The 20,502-nt window shown below is 40.7% G+C and overlaps 1 protein-coding gene across 1 annotated transcript; it reads right to left on the minus strand.

Moving 5' to 3' along the window:
• Positions 1–7,079: 7,079 nt before the first annotated feature.
• On the minus strand, positions 7,080–9,349 carry LOC111784606 (putative WEB family protein At1g65010, chloroplastic). Its single transcript, XM_023665258.1, has 4 exons — positions 9,229–9,349; positions 7,872–8,526; positions 7,544–7,715; positions 7,080–7,286 (listed from the first exon to the last, which is right to left on the minus strand). Exons 1-4 carry the CDS (start codon positions 9,347–9,349, stop codon positions 7,080–7,082), a joined length of 1,155 nt encoding a protein of 384 aa, XP_023521026.1.
• Between the last annotated feature and the right edge of the window lie 11,153 nt (positions 9,350–20,502).

Consider the following 20,502-nt stretch of genomic DNA (forward strand, 5'->3'; position numbering starts at 1 on the left):
GGAGTGAGTGAAAAAGACGATAAAAAATTTCTTTTTTGGTTTAAAACATCAAACATATATACATAATATAAAACATAAGTTTGAACTATTTTTTTTTAAAAAAAAGACCACAATGGAAGGAGACTAAGACTCAATCTACTTCCCTTTGAAGTTGCAGAACTCTAGACTACTCTTGTCCTTACAAGCAACTAGGATAAGTATAAAATATTCAATAAGTAGCCTATTTTTAGGCTCTTAATCATGTTCTACCTAAGTACTACTTTTTAAGCTTGAAGTTCCTATGTCTTAATTATCTAGCATAGACTTTTTAAGCTTGAAGTTCCTATGTCTTAATTCTCTAGCATATGGAACCCTATTAGGGTCCTTAGTAGTTCACCTAAGCTAAGCAACCTATCTATGGTGAATTGGCTAGTCATCTTGCTCACCTTGCTTGCCTTACTTAAAGCTATTTTGCATAAGCGTGTACATTGTAACGCCCCGTTAGGTTTAATATATATATATATAAAAGAAAAAATGTTAGTAGTCAAATTTATCTTTTCATTTTTCTCTTATCGAACAATATTAATCTGTTGCAATTATTTAAATCTGTAATAGAAATTAGTAGATCCTAAGTCCATTAAAACTGGCAAGAACACTCTCACTTAAATTTAAATGTATAGATAAATTAGAAAGAGATGAAGATTTGGAAAGCAGATTCAAATGAAAAAAAATAAAAAAAAATACAGATGATAAAGAGGAAAGATTTGGAAAGATACGGGTCATATTTGTGAATTTAAAGGTTAACAGAATTAAAGGAAGAAGAAAAAAAGAATTTAAAGGTTAACCAAATTAAAGGAAGAAGAAGAAAAGAATTTAAAGGTTAACCAAATTAAAGGAAGAAGAAGAAAAGAATTTAAAGGTTAACCAAATTAAAGGAAGAAGAAGAAAAGAATTTAAAGGTTAACCAAATTAAAGGAAGAAGAAGAAAAGAATTTAAAGGTTAACCAAATTAAAGGAAGAAGAAGAAAAGAATTTAAAGGTTAACCAAATTAAAGGAAGAAGAAGAAAAGAATTTAAAGGTTAACCAAATTAAAGGAAGAAGAAGAAAAGAATTTAAAGGTTAACCAAATTAAAGGAAGAAGAAGAAAAGAATTTAAAGGTTAACCAAATTAAAGGAAGAAAAAGAAAAGAATTTAAAGGTTAACCAAATTAAAGGAAGAAAAAGAAAAGAATTTAAAGGTTAACCAAATTAAAGGAAGAAGAAGAAAAGAATTTAAAGGTTAACCAAATTAAAGGAAGAAGAAAAAAAGAATTTAAAGGTTAACCAAATTAAAGGAAGAAAAAGAAAAAAAAAAAAAAATAGAGATAAGAGAAAAGAAAGATTTGGAAAGAGAATTAATTAGAATATGTAACATATAAGAAAAAATACAAAGATTAGAGAGAGGTCAAATACGGTTAAAAAAAAAAAATCAAAAGTAAAGAAAGAAAGGAGAAATAAGAAAAGATTAGAGAGACCCCAATGTTAACAAAATCAAAAGAAAAGAAATAAAAAAAAGAAAAGAAAAGAGGGATACACAGAAGAAGATAAAAGAGAACAGTAAAGAACGGAAAAGGAAATTGCCAAAATACAAAATCAAAAGAAAAAAAAAAATACATAGAAAAAGAAAAATAAAAGGGAAGAGTTGGAGTAAAGTAAGAATCTAGAATTGACCAATAATATGATGAGTTAAGAATTCATAAAAAATTGGCCAAGAATATCTTGGAACAAAAATTCAAAGACAAAGCCCAAAGAATATTAAAAGACAAGAAAGTAGTCACTCTAAATAAAAAATAGAAAATGAAATCTTAATATAAATAGAATATGTATGTAATATGTATATATATTTAGATGTATATTATAACGTTCTAAGACTTTATCCATGCAAAGTCTTTAATGCTACATGAAGTCTAGCACATGAACTAGTGTATGAGTTACTTGAACGTGAAATTGATGCCATGGATTCATATAGGTTGGCTTGGATATGAAGGGCAAAACCGAACTTTCATTAACGATAAATTGTTGACACCAGCTAATCAGGTAGGTGGCCTTACTATAGGATAAATTAAAAATTGTTTGAATTATGATGGTGTATGAGTATGACATGCTGTGATGTATGTTAAATGTACGTTATTATGTTTGGATGCATGACGTACATGTTATATGTGATGCACTTAATGACTTCTATGATGAGTATGATATATGCATGACGATGTTATTAACGTGATGATGTTTTCCATGTTGAACAAGCCTTATGATGTTGTATGCCATATTGCATCATGTTGTAGATCGACATAGGACACAACCTTAAGAGTTAGAAATGATATTAATGTAAATATCCATGAGCAGGTTTTACACAGTGTAACAAAGAGATGAGATTAGAGGGTTGTGTCTTGTGTCAGAAGAGACGTATAGTTAGATTTAGAGGGACCTCATGCATATTGTATGTTCATAAGCATAGGCTACTTCTCTTAGAGATGATGAGTGCGGACGCGCACCGTATGATGAGCGCGAATGCGCACAGGTGCAAATGCACACAGATGAGAGTGCTCACGAGGCACATGACACTATGTGGTTCCACTGACCTCCAGATGTCGCTACAGATTAGCTTGACTAGAGGGTCCAGGGGGTGTGCGAGCGCCCTGGGGATTCACACTCGCATGTGTGAGTCGTGTGTAGGGAAATACTACACATCCAATTTGTCTGAGACTGGAGGCCACCTTTAATGTCATGGTAGGCTTAAGAACGCTAGGTACCATGACATTAAGAATGCTAGGTGCCATTATACCAGACTCATCACAAGCACCTAAGCCACCCTAAACCTCCCCCGATACATTACTCAAACTATGTTGCAAGGGACATGGGACTGTCAGGGGCCACCAAGATGCCAAATCTGAATCTCGACCAAAGGGAATGTCAGGACAGTTATAGGGTGAATTTGAATCTCGACTCAAGGAGATGTCGGAGCCACCAAAATGCCAAAATCTAGATCCCAATCTAAAGGGATGTTGGAGTAGTTATAGCTAAATTCTGATCCTTACCCAAAGAAATGTTGGGGCTCCCATGGGCTGATTCTAGAATTTGAATCCTAGTATGAATCAGGGCCGATTCTAGAATTTGAATCCTAGTATGAATCGAGGATATAGGCTTTTAAGTTCATGTCTTGTACCATTGTCCCGGGGGAGTGAGTGTCTAAGGAATAAAACACAAGACTCCTAAACCTCAAGATTAAGATAAGACCCAAGACATGTCTTTTGAGCTAGGGCTTACAAGTTATATGCCTTAGTTATATCTCATGTTTTAAGAAGAAATCCTTGGAGATAGAACACAAGAACTTATGAACCCAAGCCCTAAACGTACCATGATACTCAAGTCTATGAGGTACTACTTAGACCCATACCCAAAATGACCCTTTAACTTCTCACCATGTTTCCTCATTCAAATGGATGTCATGTGTTACAATCGCGGTTTCTAGGCCGTGGATTTGGCGATTGTGCGGCACTCACTCTCAACACTGAGTGGGTCAAGCCTATTTTGAGTTACGTTGCCTGCGGTCGGGCAACGTGAATACAAACCTCGGGTCTCGATTTCAAGAAAAGATTTTAGAAAGCGAGAGAGAGAGGTTTTAGAAAGAGAGTTTTGAAAACAAGAGAGAGAAATTGAAATTGGTGTTATATGGGAATGTAGGCAAAAAAGCAACAACAATGGCTCACTGCATATAACTATCAGATAGGGAGAAGTTGACAGCTGGTCGTATCCCTCTATAGTACATTTTGAGGCATTTCATATCTACCAGGCGTAGCCATGACATCGCCGAAACATCATACTCTTAAAGAAAACAGAAAAGAAATAATACAACATGAAAGCGGTAAAAGAAAGCAATAAAGAAAGCAATAAAGTAGTACAAGGCAAAGGTTTTAGCGTGTCACGGGCATGCGGCCATGGACAACATGCCTTGGACAAGCATGATCGTGACATCTTCCCCCACTTAATTGGTTGACATCCCTGTCAACCGTCTCATTTCTTCGAACTATGCAATCTGAGGTGCGGTTGTCTTCAGATCGTCAGCACATTCCCAGCTGATTTCTTCTTCTCGAAGTCCTTTCCACTTGACTAAAAACTCCTGTAAGTTGCTTAGGTTTGCCAATGCGATGGATTCGCTCGGCCAAAATCTCTTCTACTTCTTTTGTACTCGAGTCCTTCATCGTCACTGATGGTCGTGTCACTTGGTTGCGTTGCTGGTCTTCGTCGTCTGGATGGAATGGTTTGAGGTTATTGACATGGATGACAGGATGAGTTCTCATCCATATAGGTAAACTTGGAGACGATATGAAGTCCTTCTAACTTTCTCAATGACTTCAATTGGTCCCTCATATTTTCGCACTAGTAGCTGGTCTCGATTCCCCCGGAATCTAAATTGTTCTGATCTCAGCTTGATCATAACTTGGTCACCAGCTTGAAACCCTAATGCTCTTTGTTTGCGATCTGCCTACTTCTTCATGATTCGGGAGGCTTTGTCCAAGTACGCTCGTGCTATTTCGGAGGTTTGCTTCCACTCTTTGGTGACATTATACGCTTGAGGGCTTCTCCCAGCATAGGGGTGGTCAATAACGTGGGGCATGAGTGGTTGTCTACCGCATACTACTTCAAAAGGGGTTTTTCTTGTCGACGAGCTTTGTTGGCAATTGAAGCTAAACTGAGCGACATCAAGCATTGTACCCAATTCTTCTGTCGCGCATCGATAAAGTGACGTAAGAACTCCTCAAGCATACTATTGAACCTTTTGGTTTGTCCGTTGGTTTGGGGGTGATATTTCGAAGAGACATTTAGGCTCGACCCCAATAGGTTGAACAATTCAGTCCAGAAGGTCCATGTGAATCTTGGATCGTGATTGCTAACAATGCTGGTGGGAATGCCCCACAACTTGACTACGTGTCAAAAAAATAATTGTGCGGTCGCTTCAGCCGAGCATGACTTGCGGGTTGGGATAAATGTTGCATATTTGGAGAATCTGTCAATGATGACCAAGATGGACTCAATTTCTCCTACCTTGTGGAGGTGTGTGATGAAATCCAGAGAAACACTTTCCCATGGTCGGGACGGGACCAGTAGAGGTTCTAGTAGTCCCACAACTTTGTTTCGTTCAACCTTGTCTTGTTGGTAGATAAGACAGATCTTTGTGAACTGTATCGCATCGTCGCGGAGGTTAGGCCAATAGTACCATTTTTTAGGAGGGCATAGGTTCTCTGCCACCAATTGTGCCCGCCCATGGTGTGTCGTGACTTTCTTTTAGCAGGAGTCTCCTCAAGTTCCCCAAACAAGGGACGTAAAGACGATTTCCTTTGGTGAAGAGTAAATAGTCTTCGACCCAAAACCGGTGAGTCTTCCCCTCTCTGGCTAGCTGCATGATGGCCTGAGCGGCCGGGTCTTTGGCTAGGTGTTCCTTGATACTTTCTCCTATCGTTCCGCTCAGCTTACTTGCTTGTAGATGAGCTAACATGCACAGGGCCGCATGTTCGCTCTTCCGACTTAGGGCGTCTGTAGCTTGGTTTGCCTTACCTGACATGTGTTCGAACTGGAGGTCAAATTTGGCCACACATTCTTGCTAACGCGCTTGTTTTGACGATAACTTGGGTTGATCAAAGAAGTGACATATGGAACTATTGTTTGTCTTGACTACAAACTTGGCTCCGAGTAGGTACTGTCTCCAAGATCATAAGCAGTGGACCACTGCCATCATTTCTTTCTAGGATGCTGCGTACCTTCTTTCTGTCTCGTTTAGCTTCCGCCTCTCGTATGCAATGGGGTGTCCCTCTTGCAGTAGGATGCCCCCTAGGGTGAAGTCTGAGGCATCCATCTTGACTTTGAAAGGTTTCGTCACATCGGCAATCCCCAAAATTGGCCCTTCCATCATAGCGTTCTTGAGGTTGTCAAAGGAATCTTGACACCGTGAAGTCCAGCGCCACTTGTTTCCCTTCTTTAATAGTTTGATCAAGGGCTCTGCGCGCTTTGAGAATCCTTCAATGAATCGATTGTAGTAATTTGCCAACCCAAGGAAGGAGCGCACTTCTGTCATTGAGGAGGGGGTCTTCCACTCCTTGATGGCTTTGACTTTCTTCTCTTTCATACCTACCTTGCCTACTTTTATTACGTGTCCAAGGAAGTTGACCCTTGTTGCTCAAACGTGCATTTTTCCCTTTTCACATATAGTTGGTGTTCTCTCAACTTTTCGAAAACTAACCACAGGTGATGTTCATACTCTTTCATGGTGGAGCTGTAGACCACTATATCGTCCAAATAGACTACCACGAATTTATCAAGATACTCATGGAAGACTTAGTTCATCAAGGTGTAGAATGTGGCAGGGGCATTAGTCAACCCAAAAGGCATTGTAGAAATAAAAGCTCGCTTTGATACCAATTTGTAGAAATAAAAGCTCGCTCTTATACTAATTTGTTAAAATAACACTCATGAAACTATGAAGGAGATGTCGAGAGGGGAGAGACAAGGAGACAAAGAATTCTGAAAACCCTTTTCTATTGCTCTGTACCTTTTGTTCTCTATACTTTTGGTTGCTTTTTACACTGGAAAACAAATTAATTTATAGGTTTTCTAAAGGCTAAGAATGACTCTCCCATCAACCCACTCTTTCATAAAATGATTATTGGTCTTTCATTTTTTTTTATCTGTTTGCCTTCTCCTGGACTCAATTTCAAAAACTTACTAAAATTAACAAAATTAAAACTACCTTTCTCATTTAAGTTTATGACTGACAAAACTCCCCCATAAACTTAAATGCTCTATTCATTGATTCCACCTGCGCCGTTTTTATTTTCTCGAGCTTAGTCGTAGTTTCTTCAATTTCTTCTCCTTGTCCTCGAGCGACAAACTAAGCTTGTCCTTTTCTGACGAGACTTCATCTGGAGCTTCTCGAGAACAGCCCATTTGAGACACCAATTCTTCATTTACTCAATTTCCTTCGCAAGTCCACAACAACAATTTTCTCTTCCATTTTTGCTTACTCTATTTCGGCTTACTCACGAGTGATTATCTCAATCGTGTGTCATAAATTCACTGCCTCCTGTTGGACCGAATTTAGTTTCACGTCGAGTGAGTCTCTCCGTTGAGTTAGCATCTCTATATCTTTCTCCCCCTTCACTAGCTCGTCCACTAAAGCATCAATCTCCATTAGCAAGCCATTCTCTTTCTCCACGTCTTCTTCAATTTTCTTGACAAGCTCAGAGATTTCCTTCCCATTCTCTTCCTTCTCCTATTTGAGATAGAAAGAATTCTCACTCAGCTTAGCCACTTCCTTCTCTAATCTTTCAACCTTCATTTCTAAATCTTCCTTTTCTTCTTCCATTTCTCTTCCATTCTCATCCTCTTCCTTCTTTCTTTCTCAAATTGCCTTTCCCGCCATTGGAGCTCTCTCTCTTCGAGCTCGGGGTCTCTGTTATCCGGTTGTTCATCCTTCTTCGTTTTTCTTGTCTCCGCTATCAAGATTTCACCAAATCCGCTGCGTATCACCTCATTTCCAACAGTTTTCACCACCTCACGACTATCGCCATCGTCTTTCGCACCGTCGTGTTCTTTTGTTTTCAACTCTTCATTTTGGGTCATCAAGAGAATGTCTCCGTTTGTTGCGTCATCTAAGGCTAGGTTGATGGTTTCTTCCACCTTTTCCTCGGCTCGACAATCTCTTGCATAATGACCCATTTTGCCACAATTGTAACATTTTTCGGAGTTACAATCATTCGTATAGTGGCCATATTTTTTACATTTATAACATTGGACGTTGGAATTATATCCTTGACCGTGTCCTTGATTGCGTCCACTTCCACGCCAATTTGCTTGCCTCGACTGTCTCTTTTCCTTATAATTTTCTTCATAACTGCTACCTTGATCACCTCGACCATTTCCGCGACTTCCTCGACCTCTACCCTGAATATTTTGAGAGTAGTGTACCTTTTCATCCTTTAATGATGCCTTAGTCTGAAGCGCTTGATCGAGTGTCTCCTTCTTTTTCTTCTTACGTTGTTCATGTGCCTGAAGAGAACCGGCGAGCTCATCGACCGTGAACTTCGCTAGGTTCTTTGACTCTTCTATCACACATATAACATTCTCAAAGTTGTCAGTTAACGACCTCAAGATTTTCTCCACAACTCGCGTCTCGGGTAACATTTCTCCATTTCTATTTAGTTGATTTGCCACGGTCTGTATGCGCGTAATGTAGTCAAATACATTTTCTGACTCCTTCATCTTCATGCTCTCCAACTCGCCACGTAGAGTTTGGAGACGCACTAGTTTGACTTGGTCGGTTCCTTTGAACACCTTTTCTAGAGTGTCCCACCCTTCTTTTGAAGTAGTTGCCCTTGCAATCTTCTCAAAGCCCAACTCATCAACAGCCCATAACAACATGTATAATGATGCCTTATCCTTTGATCGCAATTCCTTTAGCGCCTTGTTTTGCGCCGCCGTAAAACCTGTGGTATCCTTTGGTTCTTCAAAACCTTCTTCGACCACCTCCCATGCGTCTTGAGAACCAAGAAGAGCTTTCATTTGGATGCTCTAATTCTCGTAGTTTGTCTTCGTTAATCGTAGTAGCGGCATTTGTCCCATCATGTTTGCCATTGGCTCTGATACCAATTTGTAAAAATAAAAGCTCGCTCTGATACTAATTTGTTAAAATAACACTCACGAAACTGTGAAGGAGATGTCGAGAGGGGAGAGACAAGGAGACAGAATTCTGAAAACCATTTTCTATTACTCTCTACCTTTTGTTCTCTACACTTTTGCTCTTTTGCTCTGCTTTTTAGAATGGAAAATAAATTAATTTAAATATTTTCTAAATGCTAAAAATAGTTACCCCATAGACCCACCCTCTCCTTCATAAAATGATTATTGGCCTTACATTTTTTTTCTTTTGCCTTTTCCTTCTGCAACCCAATTTCAAAAACTTACTCAAATTAACAAAATTAAAAACTACCTTTTTCATTTAAGTTTATTACCAATAGACATCACTCGGAATTTAAAGGCCCCATATCTAGTGACACAAGTTGTTTTGGGCACATCTCCCTCGGCAATCCGAACTTGATAATATCCCGACCTTAGGTCGAGTTTCGAGAAGTACTTAGCGTCATGTAGTCGATTGAACAAGTCGATGATGATGGGTAGAGGTTATTTAGTCGATCGAACAAGTCGCTGAAGACTACCATCCTTCTTCTTCTGAAATAACACTGGGGCTCCATAGGGGGCTTTTACAGGTCTGATGAACCCGATAGTAAGTAGTTCATCGAGCTGCTTTCGTAGCTCTGCTAACTGAGGTGGAGCCATTCTATAGGCATTCTTTGTTAGATAAAAGCCTGTTGGTTTCCTTATTTCGGTTTACACGTTTTAATTAGTTTGATTAAATATTTTCCTTTGACCATTTGACAAACACATCAAATGGATTACCAATTTTGTAGGCAGCCATCTCAAAAGAAATGACACAGATTTAGTTGGCCACTCTTCAGCATTTTTATGATAGTTAATTGTTTAAATGGGTGAATCTGTTGACAAGAAAAAATCACCTCCTTTTTAGCCAATCAAATTGCAATTCTCTCTCTCTGTTCTTTTTACACGTTTTATTTTCTTCCAACGAATTTCCTCTCTCTTCCTTCAAACGATTTCCTCTCACACTAGAAAAGGATTTTCCTCCAATTGTCGAAAAACAACAAGTGGTATCAGAGCCCGGTTGAAGCCATCGGTGGTATATCATTACGGAAGAGAACACACAGGTCTCAGGTTCGAGTAGAAGAAAATGCAAAGCGCGAAAATACACACATCGTGGGGTCCATCCCGAGCAGGCTTGCTCACTCCTCCGTGCCGCCGCCAAGTGCTGGCATCTCCATCACCGCCACGAAGAGGCCGACATCATGATGACGGACGTCGGGTTGTCGTTGAGCGAGTGATCAGGGAGACGACAACCGCCATCGTTCAGTACCCGATGCTGACAAGGTCCAACTACAATGAGTGGGCCTTGTTGATGCGCGTCAACCTACATGTGCAAGGGTTATGGCACGCCGTAGAGCCAGAGTGATATGAACCAAGAGACATCATTCATACAATATACTTCAATGAAGATGTGAATTTTTTTCCTGAAGAGGAATGAAGTTTGATGGTTATAAATTTTGGGTGGGTTACAATTGAGAGGAATTTAGAGTTATTGTATTTTAAGACATTTTATTTACTCTAGGTTACATTTACCTAATGACTAATTATGGCCATTAAGTATGAATGTTACAACTTTTGGAATGCCTTTAATAGTTTCATTTTGAGGCTATATAAAGCCATGTATGTTGTATTTGTAGGGTAGACTTGGAAAATAAAGTAAAAGAAGCATTTGTGCTTTTCTTTAGCCAATGGCTAAGCTTCTTTGCAATTCTATGTAGTTTAGGTTGCATGTAGAATCATTCAAGCTCGACATGATCAATCTTGCTTGTGGAGTGATTCGAATCTCAAGCAAGTGTTCTTGCGTTGAGATATTTGATCAACAAGAATCATTCAAGCTAGACATGATCGATCTTGCTTGTGGAGTGATTCGAATCTCAAACAATGTTCTTGGCTTGAGATATTCGATCAACAAGGTAATCCGAATCATATTCCTCTTGTATTGATTCCTTATCTTATCACAGAGGGAGGAGAAACGATTGAGTATCGGGAGGATCGACTGGCGTTTGCCGCCATGTTACGATCTGTGCCCCCAGGGATGCTGGCATCTCTCTCCACCAAGCGCACCGCGCAATTGTCCTAGGAGGGAATCAAATCCCGTCGGGTTGGTGTGCAGCGAGTGCGGGAATCCAACATTGAGCAGCTGCGAAAGGAGCTCTCGGAGATCCGCTTTAAGGACGGTGAATCCGTCGATGACTTTTCAATCCGGATCACGGGGCTCGCCAACTGTTGGATTTTATGTCCTAAAACTCATAGTTTGTAACAAAAAACATATTCTATTTTCAATAAAGTTATTATTGTTGTTTATTCAGAAAAAATTGTTATTGAATAAAGTGAACTTTACGATCATTAATCTAAATCCAATAAACTAAGAACACTCTGGCTATAGTATGACTACTTGAACTATATGTAGAGACATAAGAGTGGATCAAGTTCAAGTATATAGTCAAAATGATCTATAGTATAAGGATAAGGCTGAGTACCTTATTCTGGGGACACTATGGATGCGGCCCACTTTTGTATATGATATAAACAATGCGATCACTAAATTGTGCATGTGGAGACATGTGAGTGGGGGCGTCCTATGCAATGAGTATTGCATAAGATCGGACCATGAAGAAAACCACTCTCACTTTATAAAGTCGTTTACTGTTGAGACTGATTTTCTTTTCATTCGATAACCTAGGTAACTCGGTTTTAATCCTGAGCTAACCATGAACTCCTGTTTATTCGGAATTATCCTTAGATTTGCATGGGTGAGAGTGGCTCTAGTTCGCCGACTCAACAGGCCTCCCATTTCAGGGGTAAGACTGGGTGAATGGCTGGGGACGTGGGGTGCAAGACGGAATTCACTCCTACCCACTTTTAGGGATAGAAGAAAGGTAGTTCCCTTAAGCACTGACTCCAGGTCTTGAACAAGGGGCCCCACCCTCTCATTGGCCTGAGAGGGATTCGGTTTACTGGTTGGACCACAAACCAATTGTTTATTAGAGGATCAGTGAGACATAAGGAACAAGAAGTAACTTCAGGGGTAAAACGGTAAATTGACCCAGCTCTAGTTACGAACAACCTGTGAAGGATCGACTTACTAATCATGGTTATATCAAATGGACAGAAATATATCTATAGTGAGGGGAGTGCAACTACTAGGCTATAGTGGAGTGTCCTAGTAGTTAACGAATGTTGGTTAACCAGGTTAATGAGTTTAATCGGTTAATCTTGAATCGTTGGAGCCCATGATCTATAGGTCCATTAGGTCCCTCTGCTAGCTCATATCGGACTAAACCATAGAACAGTGTGACGAGTGAGTTCGAAGTGTTCGAATTCAAATTAGGGAATATGCGCTACATATATACGATATATTTAACCGCATTTTTGTTTTATTTACGAATTAAACAAAAAGAGAGAATCTGAGATATTTAAATAAGATTTAAATATCTTAATCAATTATGTGTCGGAATTGATTGGGATTGACATTTGAATTAATATTAAATATTAATTAAATAGTTTAATTAATCATTTAATGTTACTTTAATTTGAAATTAATTATTCAAATTAATTGTTGAATTAAAATGAAAAAAGTCAAAATGTTGACTTCATTTAATGGAAAAATACATGTTAGTGGAATTTTGAGGTGTCAAAATTTGGTTTAACCAAACTTGCATGCTTGCCAAATAAACCCCACAAGTTTGAGTGGAATTTTGAGTGTCAAAATTTGGTTAACTCAAACATGCATGCTTGCCACATAATCCCAAACATTTGAGTGGAATTTTAAGTGTCAAAATTTGGTGATCTCAAATTTGCATGAACATGCAAACATGACTCTTTAAATAGAGTGATCATGGTACATGGAAGGTCTTGTTCTTCTTGGTGAAAAACCTTGAGAAAAACCTCTCACAAACACTTTCTTCACATATACAAAATCCCTCCCAAGTTTAGTCACTCTCCGGATTCCACAATTCCGTTCTAAGGCCGGAGGATAGTAGAGAAGACACTAGTGGTGGTTCGAAACTGGTTCGTGAGGAAAAAGAAGTTTGAACTACAAAAGGTTAGTATTTAAACTCATTAAGTTTTAATACTTATGAACATGCTAGTTATTTACTACAATTGATGTTCTAGAAGTGCCTAAGATCCTAATTGCTTCCGCATGTGTTATATTAACACCAACAAACAGTATCACCACTCTCGGTGGGAGCATCAGCGAGACAGAAATCGTGAAGAAGATGTTGCAGGTCGTCCCCTATCATCTCGAGCAAGTTGCAATTTTGATCGAGACATTGCTTGACGTGAACGACCTGACGGTGGAAGAAGTGACCGGAAGACTGCGTAACGTCGAGCAGCGGAAGAAAAATACCACTTCAGCTGTTGACAAGGAGGGTCGGCTACTCCTCATTGAGGAGGAATGGCTTGCACGCCTAAAGCTCCGTGACGACACCGACGAGAGCAATGGGCCCTCCAGCCGCAAAGGCGGTAAGAAGCCATGGAAATCTCGCCGGCGCATCCGCGGGAAAGAGGCAGATCAAAAGAAGGAGCCGACTGATGACGGGCCAATCCAGTGCTCGTACTGTGAGAAGAGATGTCACCTGAGCAAGAATTGCTGGAGCAAGCTCAGGAACAAGGAGACGGCCGAGAAGGCCCATGTGGCTCAATCCGAGGAGGACGAGCCGGCTCTTTTCATGGTGACTACATCAGTCCTACCTGACGTCCCTACTTCCGATTCCAAACCCACGGAGGTAATCAACGACGACATAACTGCTCCGGTGAGCGTCGAACGGGGGGAAGAGCTCCAGTTGTGCATAACAAAGGCACTAACTGGGGAACCAATTCAATTGAAGGAGGAGCGAGTGTTTGCCCAAATCGGTGAAAGAGGCGAGCAGCAAAAGCACCGACAATGGGTCCTCGACACGGGGGCAACAAACCATATGACCGGGGCCAAGTCTGCGTTCTTCGAGTTTGACTTGGGGATTCGCGGGACGGTGAAATTCTGCAACGGCTCTGTCGTCGAGATCGAAGGGCGCAGCACCATCCTTTTCGTCGGTAAGGGAGGCAAGCACCACAAGCTGACCGGCGTCTACTTCATCCCGAGGCTCAAAGCTAACATTGTGAGCCTGGGTCAACTCGATGAGGCCGACTGCCACATTTCCATCGAGCGCGGGTTACTTAGTATCTGCGATGATCGACGACGGCTGCTCACGCAAGTTTGGTGCACGGCAAACCGCCTTTACATCCTAGAGTTGGAGATAGAGCAAGCAGTCAACCTCTTGGCCAGGTACCGGAAGATGGAAGACCTACTGGGAAGAGGTGAACCACCTAGACTGGCAGGCGCGCCAACTCGAACAAGAGGTACTAGAGGTGGAGCTCGAACAAGAGCTCGGGTTATTTAGGTTTACACGTTTTAATTAGTTTGACCACAAGTTTTAGGAGGAGAATGTTAGATAAAAGTCTATTGGTTTCCTTATTTAGGTTTACATGTTTTAATTAGTTTGATTAAATATTTTCCTTTGACCATTTGACAAACACGTCGAATGGATTACCAATTTTACAGGCGACCATTTCAAAAGAAATGACATAGATTTAGTTGGCCACTCTACAACATTTTTAGGATAGTTAATTGTTTAAATAGGTGAATCGGTTGACAAGAAAAAATCACCTCCTTTTTAGCAAATCAAATTGCAATTCTCTCTCTCTCTTATTTGTACGCGTTTTATTTTCTTCCAACGACTTTCCTCTCTCTTCCCGTCAAACGATTTCCTCTCACACCAGAAAAGGATTTTCCTCCGATTGTCGAAAAAATACATTCTTTGCCGGGGGTTTCGACCCTGGTATCAGTTCAATCTCGTGGTCTATGCCTCGACGAGGTGGTAAGGTTTTTGGTAGACACTCTAGCATTACTTCGCAGTACTCTTCTAGTACACGCTGTATTTCTATGGGAACAATGTCAACCGTTCCTTCAGTTTCCACCACAGGGATGGCCATGAACGTCGGTTCATTACGTGCAAGACCATGTTTAAGTTGGAGCGCCGAAATCATCTTGATTCCATTAGGTTGTGATGCTTGTCTGGGCAACAGTTGGGGTTGACCTTGTTATGACTAGGCAATTTTCCAAGGGTATGGGGATCACCTTATGCTCCAATAAGAATTCCATCCCGAGTACCACATCAAAGTCGTCCATTTTAACGATTACAAAGTCCACCAAGCTACTCCATGTTCCTAGCTTAAGTGTAGTCTTTCTCACTATTCCGATAATTGGTAAGGCCACAGAGTTGACGACCTTCATCTTTCCCGAGTCTCGATGCCATTTGATGTTCAATCGATTTACTTCCGTCTCGGTCATGAAGTTGTGGGTGGCTCCTGAATCGACCGTCGTATTCTTGGCCAACTTGTGATTCACCCACGCTTCCACATACATGAGACCTTTTTCGATCGACTCTCTTTGTTCCCAGGTCTTCTTTTGAAGTGCGGATAGGAACTTTAGGGCTCCCATCCGAGGTATTTCTACGTTCAACGCTTTCTCGACTTCTTCGCCCTCGAATTTTGCATCCGCGTCTACGTCCAATGCTGCTTGAATTGCCTGAAGTGACGCCCTCTTTGGACATTCATACACCCTATGGTTCTCTTTACATAGGAAACAAGAGAGAGGTGGTCGATTGAAGTGGTTCTGATTGTGAGGCCCTTTGCCTAAGACACTAGTCTCCTATTAGGGTTGTCTTGTCTCAACTCCTCCGATCCTCGGTTTGTCTCTATGATGTCCCACATTGGTTGGGGAGGAGAACAAACCATCATTTATAAGGGTGTGGAAACCTTCCCCTAGCAGACACGTTTTAAAGCCTTGGGGGGAAGCTCGAAAGGGAAAGCCGAAAGAGGACAATATCTGCTAGCGGTGGATCTCGGTCGTTACAGTCTCCTCCTCCCATTTTGGAGGGATTAGAGGTGTGGTTGTGATTACCTCCGGCTTGAGGAGGCTTGGTTTCGCCTTGTCTCTTGGGGCTACTTGTTGTTCAAGTCGAACAGTGTTCGGACATAGCATAGGCCGTGGCGAGATCTTCTATGTCGTGTTCATATAGTTTAGACTTCGCCCATGGCTTCAGTCATTTTGTGAACTGAAAGATCTTATCTAGCTCAGACATCTGTCGAATGTCCAACATGAGTAACGAGAACTGTTTGACATATGCTCGAATGCTACTCGTGTGTTTAAGGTCACGTAATTTCCTTCTGGGCATGATATCAACATTCTTTGGGAAGAATTGAGACTGAAGCTCCTGTTTTAGTCTCTCCCAAGTGTCTATTGTGCATCGGCCCTCTTGGATGTTCACATACTTCGACCGCTACCACAACTTCGCATCTTAAGCTAGATGCATGGTGGCCACAGTGATCTTTTCTTCCTTTGTCTCAGTGCCAGTCGCTTTAAAGTACTGCTCAAGGTCAAAGATGTAGTTCTCTAAGGTCTTGGCATCACAAGCCCCAAAGAAGGGCTTGGGTTCAGGAAGTTTGACCTTGTTGGGTCACGTTGTCCTCCGGGTAGGGGTTTGGTTCTCCACCGCCCTTACGACAACATTTACTCTGGCGCTTATGTCTGCCATTTCTACCCTGACTACGTCAAGGTTTGCCCTCACATCGTCAGATAGTTCAGCGACCATCTGAAACATCGCTTTTGGGAGCTATCTAAGCCATCGATTCGCTCCTCAATCAGGCCAGCAGAGCCTGTCGAGATGTCTCCTCGCTTGAAACACCATTATTTGTGGTTTTTGTTTCTAGGTTATCCATTCAATGCATTATTTCTTGAATGGGTAACCCATCCAGCCGACCCTTTATTCCATCAATGGCAAGGGTCTTGTCAACAAGTTCTTTCACTCGCTCATCTAGAAATCGAATACTGTCGGGGACCTCCCACAAGTATTGCATCTGTTCTTCTATTTTGACTAATCTGTCAACGTGGGACTTGTTCAACTGTTTAGTCGAAGACATGTATATTGGTCACTTTGGAGCCAACTAGGCTCTGATACCAACACTGTCACAATCGCGGTTTCTAGGCAGTAGATTTGGCGATTGTGCGGCACCCACTCTCAGCACTTCAAGTTAAGTTGCCTGCGGTCGGGCAACGTGAATACAAACCTCGGGTCTCGATTTCAAGAGAAGATTTTAGGAAGCGGGGGAGAGAGGTTTTAGAAAGAGAGTTTTGAAAGCAAGAGAGAGAAATTGAAATTGGTGTTATATGGGAATGTAAGCAAAAAGGCAACAACAGCGGCTCACTATATATAACTATCGGGTAGGGAGAAGTTGACAACTAGTCGTATCCCCCTATAGTACATTTTGAGGCATTTCATGTCTACCAGGCGTAGCCATACATCGCCGAAACGTCATACTCTTAAAGAAAACATAAAAGAAATAATACAATATGAAAGCGAAAAAAGGAAGCAATAAAGTAGTACAAGGCAAAGGTTTCGACGTGTCATGGGCATGCGGTCATGGGCAACATGCCTTGGACAAGCATGACCGTGACACCATGCGCTTGGATTATCTAACGAAATGCCATGTTTCATTTTCCTGCTTTTCTTACTTAGATAGACGTCGTGGCCCATGTTTATACAAGACATTTGCCTCTTTATTTTTATTTTTATTTTTTATTTTTGCACGTTATCTTGCCTCAAGTTATTTCAATCTCGTCTTGCCCCATGCTAAGGACGTCCTTGCCACGATTCTTATAGGATCACATGTTCTTTTAGGTCTTTCACGTGAAGTAGTCTAGGGCGGGCATGACATAGATAAAGTTACCAAGTTAACTAAGTTTCATGACTAATGTCTTTAAGATAAGACACCATATTAAGTTTGTAGTCAAACAAGAGAATTGTGTACTTTAACATCAACCATGGACACAATTAAGAGTCTAGGAGCTAGTCAAGGTTGTCGAGATTGGGAGCGGATCTGAAGCAGGTGCGATATAGAGCGAGCCTAGAGAATCAGAGCCTCCACTATGTTGTTGTGTCATTTTTGTTGTTTGTTTCTCAATTTATTTAAACTATTTTTTTTTTAGATATTGTAAATAAAATATATTTATGTTTATACCTTTCAAATTCTCTTTGTTTTAAACACACAAAATTTACCATGTTTTACCTTGTGAGTTAGCCCTAGTCATGATCTATGCTTTGGGAACTTTATAAACTTGGATCGTAACATTACCATACATGACTCATCAAGTGGCTCTTAGGTCATACCGTGATCATAGTATCATAACATACATGAATCAATACACTAGAAGTATATACATCACAAACAGTTTATAAGCATATCATAATACAAGTAATAACATGTAAATACGTTACATGTTAATGGAGAATATTTGCTAAAACTACCACACCTATCTAGATATTTGCCTTTTATAAAACATCAAATATGGTACCTATGGTAAACCGTAATACAAGGCTAGATATCCTTTAACACCCCCTACAAGTTGAGCGTTGGATTTGAACGAACGTGAAGCTTGAATCTAAAAAATTCAAAGAGAGATCGATATAGAGTAGAATCAGAGGAAAGAGAACCATCAGCAGTCAAGTGTTGAGAAACAACCATGAGTTATGGGATATATAGACACAAGGTAGAGGCATCAAAATTTCGGCGATGGCTCTATTCTGCAAAAAGGGCAAGAGATAGAGAGAGAGGGTTTGATGGTGGCTGTGAAGAAGGAAGGTGGACGTGGTGGCCATCAGAGGAAGAAGAGGGTAGAAACTGAGAATGCGGACTCCGGGGTGTATTTTAGACGAAGAAAAAAAAAAGAGAGGGGTGGAGACGGAGTGGGGTCTATGCCTTGTGGACTGGTTTGCTATCGAGCAAATGAGCATGAGTAAAAATATCTCGAGCATATTTTAATTGACTAATAAAGAAACCATCAACAGTGAGTGAAGAGCCACAATGATAGATCAAGAGACAACGATTTTGTTCACAGCACCACTATTGACAGGACTGGAGACCAGCGACGGAGCAGTAGGCGGAGCCGATGGAGAAGTAGCAGCAGTGAAGCTCCAATGGACAAAGAGGGAGCCACGCCCTCCGGAGTAAGGGGCAAAGACAGTGTTGAAGCCGGAAGAATCGCCATAGTGGGCGAAGGAGCCAATTTTGGCGAGGAGGCCAGCGACAACTTGGTTGGCGAAGAGGACAGTGTAGCTCCTGAATTTTGAAGGTAAATCTCTGTAGAAGGTCGATGAGCTTGTTGAGATTCCATATATTTTCGAAGAGAATGCTGATGAGAATCCTGAGGTTAGGGTTTCTGTGAAGGATGAAGGGCCGATTGGGAAGAAAATGGAAGAGGCTATGTTGGCTAAGGGAAAACTGATTGTGTTGGAAAAGGTGAGGTTGTATGTACCGAGTCTAGCGAAGGGTGGGCCTGCAAAGGATGATTTGGAGGCCAAAAGGGTAGAGCAGAAGAGTAATCAATCGACTCTGTCTGTAGCAGCCATGAAAACTATCCCTGCGGCATCAAAGCCGCCAGTGGTGGTGGAGAAGAAGATGAGTAGAGGTTTCAAAAACCATTAAAAATAAAGAATCGAGGTTGTTAAATCGAAAGAGATTTTATAGTAGGAGAATATTGCTAAATGGTGGTGAAATTCTCTATATATAATCATCAAATAAATTACAAATGAAATAGAAAAAACAATAAATGATAAGAGCACTAAATAGATACAATATATTTATTTATAATAAAATGTCAAATATGATACATACGGTCAACATAAGGCAATATCTAGATATTTATCTTTAATAAAAGGTCAAATATGGTACGTGTCGTAAACCGTAATGGATGACTAAATATCCTTAACATTAATCACATATCATACCATTGGTCCAATCTAGCCTGAAGGCATTCTAACAATCAGCTCACTTACGTGTTGGCCTAAGCTGAAAAAATACTAAAGTTCCTAACTAGACCATATTTAAGAAACTAATTCTACCTTACTTTACTATTTGATCCATAGCTTTAAGTATTTTAAATTGGCTAAAAGTTATCGACCTCAAACACTTCCAAATGCATAAAAAATGACCTCGAAATGGTCCAAATTGGTATGAAACAATTGTTTAGCCGAGGGAAGCCGAGAAAACGGCTCGAAGCGACTAAACTGAGTCGGCCGCCAGCTATAGCTTTGAGAAAGAGAGTGGGTAAGCACGCAAGTTGGTCGAGTGGGCGCGCAAATGGGCTGTAGACTAGGTGGAGGCTTCGTTGGGATTGGGTCGCTTACGTATGTGGATGCTAGGCTAACTTGTGGGACTAGGGGTTTGGCCGAAGCGTTTAGGTTGGTTGCTAGAGCTGGCTGCACGAGTAGACCACTGGCATTGGACTAGATGAAGCGTTGGGCTAGGGTGCTGTTGTAGGTTCGGTTCTAAAAGTATCACAAATTTACAATAAAAGTATCACAAATCGAAAAAGAAGTCTCCTTTTTGAACAACATTCTTTTGGGAGGATAAATTTGCATAAAGTTGAGAGGAATCTAACTACAAAAGCGTTCTAGACAGAGTTGACGAGCGGGAAACTGAGATTTGGGTGGAAAGTGGCTGATAAGAGATTTAAGGGAAGCTGGGAAGACTGCTTTTATCTGCTACCGAAATATAATATAATTAGGGTTACTAATTGTTGTAATCAAATTATCTTATTCACTCTTCTCCCTTGACCTCTCACTCCAACCTCCCTCAATTAATAAGCTACAACGTCAAACATCATATTTGAGAACAAAGAAAATGGTCTTCATAGATAAATGCTATGTATGTGAATAGAGATGTAGCTCTTTAAG

This window comes from Cucurbita pepo, unplaced genomic scaffold (genome assembly GCF_002806865.2).
Source record: "Cucurbita pepo subsp. pepo cultivar mu-cu-16 unplaced genomic scaffold, ASM280686v2 Cp4.1_scaffold000242, whole genome shotgun sequence".
NCBI lineage: Eukaryota > Viridiplantae > Streptophyta > Magnoliopsida > Cucurbitales > Cucurbitaceae > Cucurbita > Cucurbita pepo.